The 13,216-nt window shown below is 47.1% G+C and overlaps 1 protein-coding gene across 4 annotated transcripts in view; it reads right to left on the bottom strand.

Moving 5' to 3' along the window:
- Window positions 1-1,616: 1,616 nt before the first annotated feature.
- The window catches only part of SBNO1 (strawberry notch homolog 1), a 66,595-nt gene continuing 54,995 nt past the window's right edge, over window positions 1,617-13,216 (bottom strand). For all 4 annotated transcript variants that reach the window (XM_008251628.5, XM_089323016.1, XM_017339366.4 and 1 more), the window contains exons 29-32: window positions 6,966-7,103; window positions 6,236-6,312; window positions 4,154-4,347; window positions 1,617-3,099 (exon numbers count right to left, since the gene is read on the bottom strand). In XM_008251628.5, the coding sequence (XP_008249850.2) occupies window positions 2,957-3,099; window positions 4,154-4,347; window positions 6,236-6,312; window positions 6,966-7,103 (552 nt within the window). In that variant the 3' untranslated portion in view covers window positions 1,617-2,956. The remainder of the gene's footprint in view (window positions 3,100-4,153; window positions 4,348-6,235; window positions 6,313-6,965; window positions 7,104-13,216) is intronic.

Genomic DNA, 13,216 nt, shown 5'->3' with positions numbered 1-13,216 from the left:
TTCCCGCTTGGGCTGGCTACAAGCTGTTCTCACGGTGTCACAGGGAGACCAGCAAATGGATGCCCCGGGACTGTGGCCTGACCTGTGCCTTGGAAACACTCCACTCCCCTAGAGCTTGGCAGTCTAGAACTTTCACCTCTACAGATGAAGCAAACTCAAAAAGGTTTCTGGAGTGCTAGTTAAGTAGGTTAGAATAAATATAAATATATATATATACACAGACCTATATACACGCATATATACACATACACACTTGTATTCAGCGGCAGGAGGAGGAAACTACTTTCCACATCTACCGCTGCTCAAACTGTGTTGACAGACAGACTTGGGGAATCTGCACGGCTGCCAGCACATCTGGACACTCCCACTGAACTCCAGAGACCCTGCGGCTTGGAGGAGGCCACGTGAGCAGCGCGGGCCTGGGGGAGTGGCTCTCAGCACAATGGACGCTGTGCGCTCTGCAAGCAGGGACGTGGCTCCCCCACCTTGGTGCTGAGTCGTATTGCTGACGGGGAAAAAGGCATCGCAGCGGCCACGTGGGCTCCTGCTGGGCTGCAGCAGGCCTCTGGGCTCCATCACCGGGTGTGGGTCCTACGCCAAACGGGCCTGGGTTACAATAGCGAGCAGTGGGGGAGGGTCTTCACTGCCAGGGGCTCCTGGCCACCAGTCCAGAGGGGGTGGATACTAGCCTCCGGGAGCCGCACGTGCACCCCGGCTCCATACATCCAAACCCACCGCCTTTTGGAAGAACGCTTGCAGAGAGCTCTCTGGCGCTTTCTTTTTTGAGTAAAGAAACACTACTCCGAAGAGCACAGCACGCACTGGCCGCTGTGCCTCGAGAAGGCCACTCCAGGAGCAGACACACTGTGGTCTGCACGCCCGGAATCCTCACGCCAATCCTGCCTTGGGAACACCCGCAGAAACCCGAACCTGCTCAAGAGGCACCCTGTACACACCCGGGGGGCCAAACTGCCTCCAGCCCTACCAGAGCAGCTCTCCCGGCCCCATCGTCGTCCCACCTCGCTGGAGGGAGCAGGTCCGCGCCACGCTCCCACTCCCTCAGCGCCTGGACACAGAACCATCCACTGGGCAGCTGTGCTCAAGGGAGGGCCAACCTGCTCCTAGAGGCCAGCTGGTCTAACAGCCCTAACGAGGGGCACTGGTGGAATCCGTGCCATCACTGCCTGAGATACACAGACTAGACTGAGGAGAAGAGTTGCATCCACTGGGGCAGAATATGCCAAAGAACAGAAATTATTCTCAACTTGTCCCTTTAGGCACCAAGAAGAAATAAATCCAGAGAGAACTTGCGGTAAACTTAACAGAACAAAACTCGGGCTTAGAGGAGCACGAGACGAAAGCCCTAAGCTGCCCACCAGTCTCCACCCTGCAGCTCTCACCGAGCCCCCAGGCTACAAAGGGAGCAACTTCACGGCAACACAAACACTCACAGCGCTACACTCCTGCCCTTCCTCCGCACCTGTCAGACTGCAGGGTGGGCGTGGAGCCAGACTGCACTAGGGCCTGCAATGCTGGAGCACACGCAAGTTCTACAAGGCCCTGCCATGGGCCACGCTCAGAGATGCCTGGGGAGGGCCTAAACAAGAGTCCACTTCTTGTTAGTATAACAGCTTTTTATTTGACAGCTACAAGATTTTTGTATCTTGCTGCTTTTGACCAGGTTTATACAATCTCAATTTTTCAATAGTGCAACTTGTCTCAAGGGGGAAAAAAAAGGAAACAAAAAAGACGAATTGTCCCCTCACTCGTTTTTATAAACATCTATTATAGGCAAAACAAAACTTACCCCTATTATAGATAAGTGTCTATTCACATTTGTACATTACGATTTTTAACAGCTTAAGATAAACTCTACAACACATAAACAATATTCAAGTTACTGGGTAACAACAATAACAATACCAACATAAAAACATACAGCAGAAGCCTCAAGTGTTTCCTCATTGTCTAGTTTACAGCTCAAGTACAATTTCCTTTTTTATGAATGACAAAGCAAAAATTAATAAAGTAAAAAAACAGTGTTTGCAAGATGGATGCCAATTTGTACTTCTTTCTAAAACCAGCTTTTAAGTTAAGGAAAATGTAACTTTAAGAAAAAAGGCTCATAGCCATTTTTGCAGCACAAGTCAGGAATACTATTAATACATTAAAATTAACCTTTCAGAGTTTTATCACACACACAGAAAAAGGTACGCAGTCATTACTTTGACAAGAAACCTGGGACAGGAAGGGGGGAGAGGCTCATGGGAGTAGAAGCCATACGCAATTATAAACACTATAAAAATGCAATAACCAATGCTGTACAGCTACAAATGTTTCTCTCCATTACTCGACTTCTGTGTTAATCTTATTTACGCATGCTTTCAAAGACATGCACTGTCAGAAAAATTAGAAAAGAACCTGAATGCATGATGTGCGACCTTTCATTTCATGCTTTAGTAAACCTATGGTTTAAGTTGGAAAAAGAAACCAACACGTATTTTCTGTATTTATGGATTCAAACACATGCATCCGGGGAGAACTCCCCCAGCAATGGCATGGGTGCACTGCGTTAACCCTGAGCACTGTAGAACAGAAAGGTAAAGCCAGATTGGGAAGTTCTAAGCATTTTTAAACCAGTTGTGGTTTGTAGGCTTTAACACACACACACGCACACACGCACGCACGCACACACACACACACCTCCCTCTGCACACTCAATGTGAAAGTACATAGGAAGTCCCAGAAGAAAAGCAAAAGGAAAGACAAATGTACCACCATCGGCACTGCTGATTTTCAGTTTTGCTATCTATTCCAGGTTTCTCCTTGTCCCCCCAAATTAACTACAGAGCACAACTGAAAAAAATATATAATTCTTTGGAAACTGTCCCTGATTTTTATGCAAATGGTCTGCAACAGCACTTCAGACCCTCCCACGACGCAGCCTGGCTGCTCCTCACGCGCTGCTCAGGCTGGCGATGCTCTGCGGGTGATGCTGCTGCCACAGCTGCTTCTGCTGGACCGCAAGCTGCTGGGACTGGTCTGACGTCGACAGGAGGTTTACAAGAGGAGACACACAATTTGCCGGAATGATCAAGCCTGTAATCAGTAACGAGAATGTACAGGTGTCCAGCAGAAACCTTTGTGTACTGTATTGCAGCTTCACAGCAGACTCCAAATGAGGCAAAACCATAAGCACAATGAACCAGAAATTCACACAGAAATGCAACGCGTCCCTAACAATGGCAGCGTTCACAGGGCTGCAGTCGGATTCTTCCCATCAATACCAAAGGGCACACATGTGTCCAGTGCAACGCTACCTTCTTATTAAAGGGACGGAAGGTCAATCATAGGACTTTGCTATCTACCATCTTCCCAACTCTACAAAAGAATACAAATGCCACCTTCTTTACGAAGTCCTAATGCACCAGAAACACTGGAGAGCAGGAGTTGCAAATCCCAGTGTTCCAATAAGCAGCTCATTTGGGAGGGTTCTGTGAAATGAGACAGATACTAGCAAGCAGGGAAGCCCTGGTTAAAAGAACTTTAATGCCTGCTGTGCTAAAATGTGGGCTCAATGTCCAGATTTTTTCTTAAAAATCCGGATTTTATATGAAACCTCTTGATTTTTACATGTCTGCAACTAATTCAAATGAAAACTTACTACAACTGAAAATACCTGACAGTTTAAACCGACCAAGCAGGCAGAGCGCAGCACTGCCAGGGTGCAGAACGCGTGTGGCCAGGCGAGCGGTGGGGCAGGTGGTCTACTCTGACCTTCTCCCTGCAGATTCTGAGCCTCCTCTGTACAGGAGCTTTGGGTCCAGTCCCAGCTCTGTGAAGAGCCCTGGGCAAGAGGCTGAGCTGTCTTCACAGCAGGGAGCCTGCACACACAGCAGGAACAGCAAAGGGGAGACAGTGGAGCTGCCAGTGGCGTCACAGAGGTGACCACACGCGAACTCCAGCCAGAACCAGGCACGTCCACTCAAAGGCTAAACTTCTGTTCAAGCTAAGCCCAGACAAAGCCAGCTCCCATTACCGCAGTTGATGCTAGATGCCTCTGAAACAAATCTAAGACTAAAGAAGCACAATTTGGAAAAAGCAGGATCTGATTTTTCCCCTTAATTAAAACCAAAGCAAAAATCAGACTCACCTACAATTCGTTGTCCATCTTCTGTTCTTAGCCGAACTATCTGCATTTTCACATTTGTACCACTGACAGATGCTAGAACACCCTCAACTTTTGTCCAGACACTCAGCACTGAACCACATAAAACATAATATGTGCGACAACGGAGGCCTATTTCACAAACTAATCCCAAGCTTGCTTTTTTGCAATTGCCACGCCTAGGAAAGACAAGAGAAAAAAAATACAGATGCTTTCCACATACTCGTGATAGGTTTGCAAGGTCTATCCAAATTCCAAATCGGAACCATGCTAGCCATTATCTGCCTTCATAGACTCTTTCTTACATCAGACAGATGACTGAAACTTCAAAGAGGGCTGATTTTCCCAGTTTTATATGCAGTTATGCATGTTAGTCATTTCAGGACCCATTATCTTACTGTAGTAATGTTATCTGTAAACTGGGCTTGCCAGTTATGTTTTTATTATTGAAATAATGATTCAATGTTCTACTAAATCAGATTAGTGGGAAAGAACTCAGCATCAGAAAGAGAAAGAGACAGATATACCAAATGAAAATTTAGGAACTAAAAAAGGGAAGACATACCAATATTTTGCAGTTAAAAGTCTGCACACACTTCAACAATAAGATGTCTCTGCAGTCAGTATTAAAGCTAGATAAATTTAACACACAGTGGTACACTGTGTACAGGACACTTCCTTTCTGTAACTCAAAGCAAATGTTACAGAAGGCCTTTGGAGATTAATTTAAAACATTTTATCTTTGGGGCTGGAGCTGTGGCTGTGTAGCAGGATAAGCCACCATCTGCAGTGCCCGCATCCCATATGGCACTGGTTCGAGTGCCAAACTGCTCCACTTCTGATTCAGCTCCCTGCTAATCCACCCGGGAAAGCAGCAGATGGCCCAAGTGCTTGAGTCCCTGTACCCACGTGGGAGACCCAGAGGAAGCTCTTGGCCCCTGTCTCTGGCCTGGTCTAGCCCCCACAGTTATGACCATTTGGGGAGTAAACCATTGGATGGAAGATCTCTCTTCTGTCTTTCCCTCTCTTTAACCTGACTTCCAATTAATAATCTTAAAAAGAAAAAAAAAAACTATATTCTTTTTTCTGTTAATGTCCAATAGCATTTATTTACTCTCAAAAGCCACTGCTCATGAAAGCAAATTCATTTACCTGCTTGAGTCTAAAATCCAGCTCTCTGAGCTAAAATTCACTGAAATCTTATATTCATTTTTTAAAAAAAGATTTATTTATTTGAAAGTCACAGTGAGAGAGAGAGAGAGAGAGAGAGAGAGAGAGAGAGAGACAGACAGACCTTCTATCCACTGGTTCACTCCCAATTGCCTGAGCTGTGCCAATCCAAAGAAGCCAGGAGCCAGAAGCTTCTTCCAGGTCTCCCACAAGGGGGCAGGCCCGAGGACTTGGGCCATTTTCTAAGGCCTTCCCTGGCCATAGCAAAGAGCTGGATTGAAAGTGGAGCAGCAGGGACTTGAACTCGAAAATCATATGGGATGCTGGCGCTGCAGGTGGTAGATGTACCCACAACGCCACAGTGCCAGCCCCTTACATTCACTTTCATGAAGTGGACCAGGTGCTGCAACAGCACTAACAGTGCAAAAAGCACTGAGAGACGATGAAGATCTGCAGAGGATCAGAGCCCTAGAGAGGGGTCTGAAACACACCCTGGATGGGGCGCGCTGGGCACCAGACAAGGGTCAGCTCCAGCTGCTTCTTAGTCACCTTTCTGGTTTTTCACAAACTGCCTGGATACTGTACATCAGCAGTGCTTTGCTTACAAAAAAAAGACACAAAGGAAAAAAGAAAAGTGAGGAAAAGAAGGAGCCAACATCAAGTTCTAGAACTAAGGCTGGCAGTGCAGCGCGTCATGCCAAGGGCTGCAGGAAATAACCAAGCAGCAACACGCACAGAGGACACTCAGCAACCCGCAGGGGGGTGCTGCAAGCCCTCGACACCCCCGACGGAAGACCCTCGCCCACCCGGGGCCGACTCGTTCACCTGCTCCCAGGGACACACTGGCAAACACTCGAGAGCCGTCCCTGAGAACGGGAGAAGCAGGAAAACACTAACCAGTAAGCGTGAGTGCAAGTGTCTGCAGACGAATTATACTGATCCAACCAGTGAACCAAGGCGTCATCTGAGACTACCTGGAAAAGAGAGATAACAATTCCACTGAAACAATTTTGCTTTTGAAGTACACTCACTGCCTAAACTGGTCTCTAACGCCACAGGCAGCTCACAGAAAATTCTCTGCAAAGAAAACCCAGCCCTTGCTACCTGCTGAATTTGAATGCGTTCAAGAGGTGTGCTACAATGTTTCCTTCTTTGCAACTTTTCAACAGCTAGTTTAGTAATATTTGTTTTAGAACGAGAATAGGTAGGAACAGGTAAACATACACTACCATTACTAAAACCTAACAGGGAGTTAGAAAAAATGAAGGTGCTGCTTTCTAGAAAACAACACAAAACATAAACATAGCATCATGTTCAAAATAAAACTTAGTCAATGGAGAAGAATTTCAGCCTCAACACATTCCTTTTATTAAAAAATTCCAACTCTTGCGATTAGCACTGACAGCTTCCCTTTACTGGCAACATAAATTGTTTCATATAATCTTGTAAATCCCTCAAAAGCTGACAACATTAAAACTTAGATATCAGTGACAGAACTTGATGCTTTTCTAAAAGTAACTTTCCTTTAATCATTAAGCATATTAGAAAAACCTTCATAGCTAGCCTAAACTTAACTGCAAAATATTATGAAGCAATTATATAAGATAATTTACAAATGAGAAAATACCTTCTTATACTTCTTTTTTAGATCAGCATAAATTTCTAATTTGAGTTGTTTCCCGGTATTTGGTCGATAAACCAAGAAGAGCTTCTTTTTAGGGTTTACTTCTTTAACTAAGATGGCAGTTTTCTTGTTGTTCCTTATCTATGTTTTTAAAGAAAGAAAGGTTTAGTACTGCACACTTTGACACATTTTTCTACCATCAGGAAAGTAAATACAAACATTTGAAAGGCTGTAACACCAAATAAGTACATGAATGTATAATGTGAAAAAGGACTACACTGTTGAAATGGCTTTCACAGGCCTCCCCTAAAAGATGGATTTTAGATTTTAATTCTGCCTCATGTCATAGGTTAAGAGCCAAAGCATTCTTTAAAAACCAGTGTCCAGGACAAAGAACTCTGCCTTTTCCGTTCTTTACACCTGGCCTGAGAGGTGAGAGAAAGCAAGGGCAAGGTGAAAGCGGGCAGCACTCGGCCGGGCAGCTGGGGCGCCCACGTCCCACTGTACGGGCTGGGCTGCACTCCCAGCTTTAGCTCCTGTGAACCCAGACACTGGGCCAAGCTGAAACCAGGAGCCCAGACTGCCATCAGTTTCCTGTGTGGGCTGTAGGAACTCAGTGACTAGAGATTCATCCACCTCTTCCCTGAATGTGTATGAGGAAGAAGCTGGACACTAAGTGGAGTAGGGGACTAGAACCAGGAACAATATGGGATGTGGGCATCCCAATTAGTGTCTTCACCTACTGTGTCAAAACGCCCACCCCTCAAAAACTTTTTTAAAAGCATCCACGGTGAAAATGTGAATATAACAGGCAAATTATCAATATCCTGGATGTGGTATTATACTATAATCTTAAAAAATATTGCCATTAAGGAAAATGGGGAAAGTATATAAGGATTTCTATATATTATTTATTTTTATTTATTTGAAAAGCAAACAGGCAAAAGAGATACATCCTATCCACTGGTTCACTCCTTAAATGCCTGCAACAGCCACGGCTGGGCCAGTAAAAAGCCAAGAGCTGGGAACTCAATCCAGTCTTCCACATGGTTATCAGGGACCTAATTACTTGAAGAATCATCTGATGCCTCCTACAGTACACACGAGCAGAAAACTGGAACTGGACTCGGGATTCAAACTCAGGCACTCTGACATGGGTGTCCCAGTGGTGTCAGCCACTGTACTGCACACCTGTCCCTCTATGTCCTCTATGTGGTATTTCTTGTAACTGCACAAGATCTACAAGCCAGTGAAATTTCCAAAAGAAAAAATAAAATTAAAAAAAAAATTCCCAACCTGGTTTGACAGTTTCTTTTTTCTTTTTCTTTTTTTTTTTTTTTTTTTTTTTTTGACAGGCAGAGTGGACAGTGAGAGAGAGAGACAGAGAGAAAGGTCTTCCTTTGCCGTTGGTTCACCCTCCAATGGCTGCCAAGGCCGGCGCACTGCGGCCGGCACACCGCGCTGATCCGATGGCAGGAGCCAGGAGCCAGGTGCTTTTCCTGGTCTCCCATGGGGTGCAGGGCCCAAGCACCTGGGCCATCCTCCACTGCACTCCCTGGCCACAGCAGAAAGCTGGCCTGGAAGAGGGGCAACCGGGACAGGATCCGGCACCCCGACCGGGACTAGAACCCGGTGTGCCGGCGCCGCTAGGCGGAGGATTAGCCTAGTGAGCCGCGGCGCCGGCTCGACAGTTTCCTTAAAAGGAACTAGGCCTGGCCAGCGCCATGGCTCACTAGGCTAATCCTCCGCTGGCACACCATGTTCTAGTCCCGGTCGGGGTGCCGGATTCTGTCCCAGTTGCCCCTCTTCCAGGCCAGCTCTCTGCTGTGGCCCTGGAGTGCAGTAGAGGAAGGCCCAAGTGCTTGGGCCCTGAACCCACATGGGAGACCAGGAGGAAGCACCTGGCTCCTGGCTTTGGATCGGTGCGGCATACTGGCCGCAGCATGCCAGCCGTAGCAGCCATTTCGGGGGTGAACCAACGGAAGGAAGACCTTTCTCTCTAATTCTGCCTGTAAAAAAAAAAAAAAAAAAAAAAAAAAGGAACTAGAACTAGGCCTATGGACCAAAACTAACCTGAGTCTCCCATGCTGCAGTACAATTTAAGGAAAAGAGGGGGAGGAAATGAGCCAGTAAGGAAAAAAACCTCAGGGAACAATATGCCAACATAGACCATAGAGGGCCACGAAACCTAAAATATTTATTATCTGACCTTTTTTTTTTTTTTTTTTTTTAAGATTTATTTATTTTAAAGAGTTAGAGATCCTCTATCTGCTGGTTACCGTCCCAATGGCCACAATGGCGGGGGAAGGGTCAGGCCAAAGCCAGGAGCTGGGCACTCCATGCACATGGGCTGCAGAGGCCCGGTGTGGGGCTACTACCGCACACTTCCCGGGCACATCAGCAGGGAGCGGGACTGGAAGTGGAGCAGCTAGAGCTCAAACCAACACTCACACGCAATGCCGGTGATACAGGCAGCGGCTTACCCCACTGTGCCAAAATGCCAGCCCCTTAACTGGCCCTTCAGAGAAAACTTCAGGGACTCTGTTCACAGAGGCCTCACCCTGCCTGTGGAATCAGACATAGGCTCCCTGAAAGCTTTTTTTTTTAAATTTTTTAACTTTTTTTTTTTTTTTAAGATTTATGTTATTTATTTGGGAGACAAAGTTACAGAGACAGGTAGAGATAGACAGAGAGAAAGACAGAGACACACAGAGAGAGACAGATAGGCGGAGAGAGGGAGGGAGTGGAGGGACTTCCATCTGCTGGTTCATTCCCCAAATGGCTGCAACTGCCAGGCTGAAGCCAGGAGCTTCTTCCGGGTCTTCCACATGAGTGCAGAGGCCCAAGTACTGGGCCATCCTTTGTTGCTCTCCCAGGCACATTAGCAGGGAGCTGGATCAGAAGTGGAGCAGCCGGGATTGTAAGCTGCTGTGCCACAGCAGCGGCCCCAGCATTGACTTTTTACAAGCAGGACCCAGAAAGAGGGAAAACTAAGGAATAGAGAGCAGCAGAAATGTTCCCACAAAACACAGCTCAGGAGCAAGCCCTGGCACTGCTGGGTAAGCCAGTGCCTGGGACGCCTCCGTGCAGCCACATCAAGCTGCCTATTTCTTGTCTCGGCTTCTCTGCTTCTGACCTGGGAAGCAGCAGGAGGACTCCAGACCGGAGGCCTGGCCACCCTCACCCTGGGTGAGCCCCAGGTGGAGCTCCCGTCTCTCGGTTTGAGGCCTTGCCCTGTCTCAGATGCTGCAGGCATCTGCGAAGTGAACCAGCAGATGGAAATGTGTGTCACTCTGCCTTTCAAGTAAAAATAAACTTTGAGGGCCAGAGTTGTGCATATCAGGTAAAGCTGCCACCTGCAATGCTGACACTCCAAATGGACAATGGTTTGAGACTCAGCTGCTCCACTTTCAATCTAGCTCACTGCTAAAGCACCTGGGAAAGCAGATGACCCAAGTGTTTGGGCCTCTGCACCCATGTGGGAGATATGGATGAAGCTCCTGGCTTTGGCTTGACTCAATCCTGGCCATTGCAGCCATCTGAGGAGTGAACCAGCAGATGGAAGCTCGCTCGCTCTCTGTAACTTGGCCTTTCAAATGAATAAAACAAATCTTTAAAAATAATCTTGAGGGGCCGGCACTGTGGTACAGTGGGTTAAAGCCCTGGCCTGAAGTGCCAGCATCCCATATGGGTGCCGGGTACAAGACCTGGCTGCTCCACTTCCAATCCAGCTCTCTGCTAGGGCAGTCCTTGGGCCCCTGCACCCACATAGGAGACCTAGAAGAAACTCCTGGCTTTGGATCAGCGCAGCTCCAGCTGCTGCACGGCCAACTGGGGAGTGAACCATCAGATGGAAGACCTCTCTCTCTGCCTCTCCTCTCTGTGTAACTCTTTCAAATAAATAAATCTTTAAAAATAAAAATAACCTTGAAAGCACAATTCAGAAAACTTTCTGAAATAAAGATTTGAAACTACTTGTTGAAATAATGTAGCACACACCTGAGAAAACTCCAGAAAATACTGACCCACAATGACTAAGACCAGGATATATTACCGTAGAATTAGTAAGTTTATTGGGCACATAAGCAAAAATAATTAAAAATGAAAAAATCAAAGTACCATCAAAGTGTGCCAGCAAATCCCAGAAGCACAGGCAGCAGCCAGCTCAGAGGCACACACTCGAGGACAGAACATGTGATACAAGACTTCACACAGCGTGAGCTGCCGTAAGTACAACAGCACAAACGCATCGGCAGGCAGGACTCAGGGAGTGACATTCCCATTAGCCCTTCCTGAAGGGCCTGCTACAAAATGTGCACCAGACAAAATGACTAAAGAACTCAGCTGACAGCTAGTAAGTGAAGGGTTAGCTTCAAAAATAAATATGCACAGAACTAAGATTGATGGTCAAAATAAAAGTACAGTATATAGTTGTTAATGCTCTCACAATGCAGAAATAGAACTACTTTTTTAAAAATGGAAGAGACCAAAAAACAGGTGTTTTTTAGCATCTTCAGGAATACTGGAGCATAGTATTGGTAATATATTATCATCCTGTGTTAACCTAGAAAATAATAAGATAAGCTACTAAATTCAAGATATTGTACCATGTATGACTCTATCTATTCAGTACATATAGGACATTAGTATGTAGGAGGGTACTTCAAAAATTATGTGGGAGTGTGGAATTAAAATATAAACTTGGTAGATCTCTGATCTAGAAGTTAAAATACCCATGGTCCCACAATGGAGCTCCTGGGCTTGACTTCAGCCAGAGCTCCTGACTCCAGCTCCCTACTAATGCAGACCCTAGGAGACAGTAGGGACAGCTCATCCAATTGGGTTCCTACCATCCACATAAGAGATCTGGTTTGACTTCATGGCTCTTGCCTTCACCATTAACTGGGGGATTGCAGGCATATGGAAAATAAAATCAGTGGATGGTAGCTCTCTGTCCCACAAATAAAATGTTGAAAAAAAATTTATTGCTACATGAACACGTAGAAATCCATGAAGGTTTTTTGCAATAAGCATTTTCTTTACTTTGGAAAAAGTTACAGAGGGATCTTCTATCTGCTGGTTACTCCCTGGCTGACCAATGGTTACTCCTCCACTGTGGCCACAATGCCCACGTCTGAGCGAGGCCAAAGCCGAGAGCCAGGAGCTTCATCCAGGTCTCCCATGAGTGGTAGGGGCTCAAGTACCTTGGCTCTCTCCTGCTGCTTTTCCCAGACCATTAGTAGGGAGCTGAATCAGAGGCAGATCTGGCCGGCGCCGCGGCTCACTAGGCTAATCCTCCGCCTTGCGGCGCCGGCACACCGGGTTCTAGTCCCGGTTGGGGTGCCGGATCCTGTCCCGGTTGCCCCTCTTCCAGGCCAGCTCTCTGCTGTGGCCAGGGAGTGCAGTGGAGGATGGCCCAGGTGCTTGGGCCCTGCACCCCATGGGAGACCAGGAAAAGCACCTGGCTCCTGGCTCCTGCCATCGGATCAGCGCGGTGCGCCGGCTGCAGCGGCGGCCATTGGAGGGTGAACCAACGGCAAAGGAAGACCTTTCTCTCTCACTGTCCACTCTGCCTGTCCAAAAAAAAAAAAAAAAAAAAAAAAGAAGAAGAAGCAGATCTGCTGGACATAAACCACACCCATATGGGATGCTGACCACACAGGCAGTGACGGATTTACCTGCTATGCCACAATGCTAGTCCCTGTAATATGCATATATTTTTTTAAAGATCATTTATTTATTTGAAAGTGTTATACAGAGAGAGGAGAGGTAGAGAGGTGTGTGTGTCGGGGGGGGGGGGGGTGTCTTCCATCCACTGGACGACTCTCCAACTGCTCACAACAGCCAGAGCTGCGCCAATCCAAAGCCAGGAGCCAGGAGCCAGGAGCCAGGAATTTTCTCCGGGTCTTCCCATGTGGGTGCAGGGGCCTAAGGATCTGGGCCATCCTCCACTGCCCTCCCAGGCCAAGCAGAGAGCTAGATCGGAAGTAGAGTAGCCAGGACTTAAACCGGTGCCCACATGGGATGCCAGCACTGCAGGCGGTGGCTTTACCTGCTATGTTACAGCATCAGCCCCTTTTTGTTTTGTTGTTTTTTAACATGCATATTAATCCTTGAAAAATCAGTCCTGGCTGCTCCACTTCCGATCCAGCTCTCTGCTGTGGCCTGGGAAAGCAGTGGAAGATGGCCCAAGTCCTTGGGCCCCTGCACCCATGTGGGAGACCTGGAAGAAGCGCCAGGCTCCTGGCATCAGG

The sequence above is a fragment of the Oryctolagus cuniculus genome, chromosome 21, assembly GCF_051225735.1.
Source record: "Oryctolagus cuniculus isolate XC-2025 breed Fujian yellow rabbit chromosome 21, ASM5122573v1, whole genome shotgun sequence".
In the NCBI taxonomy this organism is placed as follows: Eukaryota; Metazoa; Chordata; class Mammalia; order Lagomorpha; family Leporidae; genus Oryctolagus; species Oryctolagus cuniculus.
Note: the sequence above shows the minus strand (reverse complement) of the source record. Positions and strands in the feature narration are given on the sequence as shown.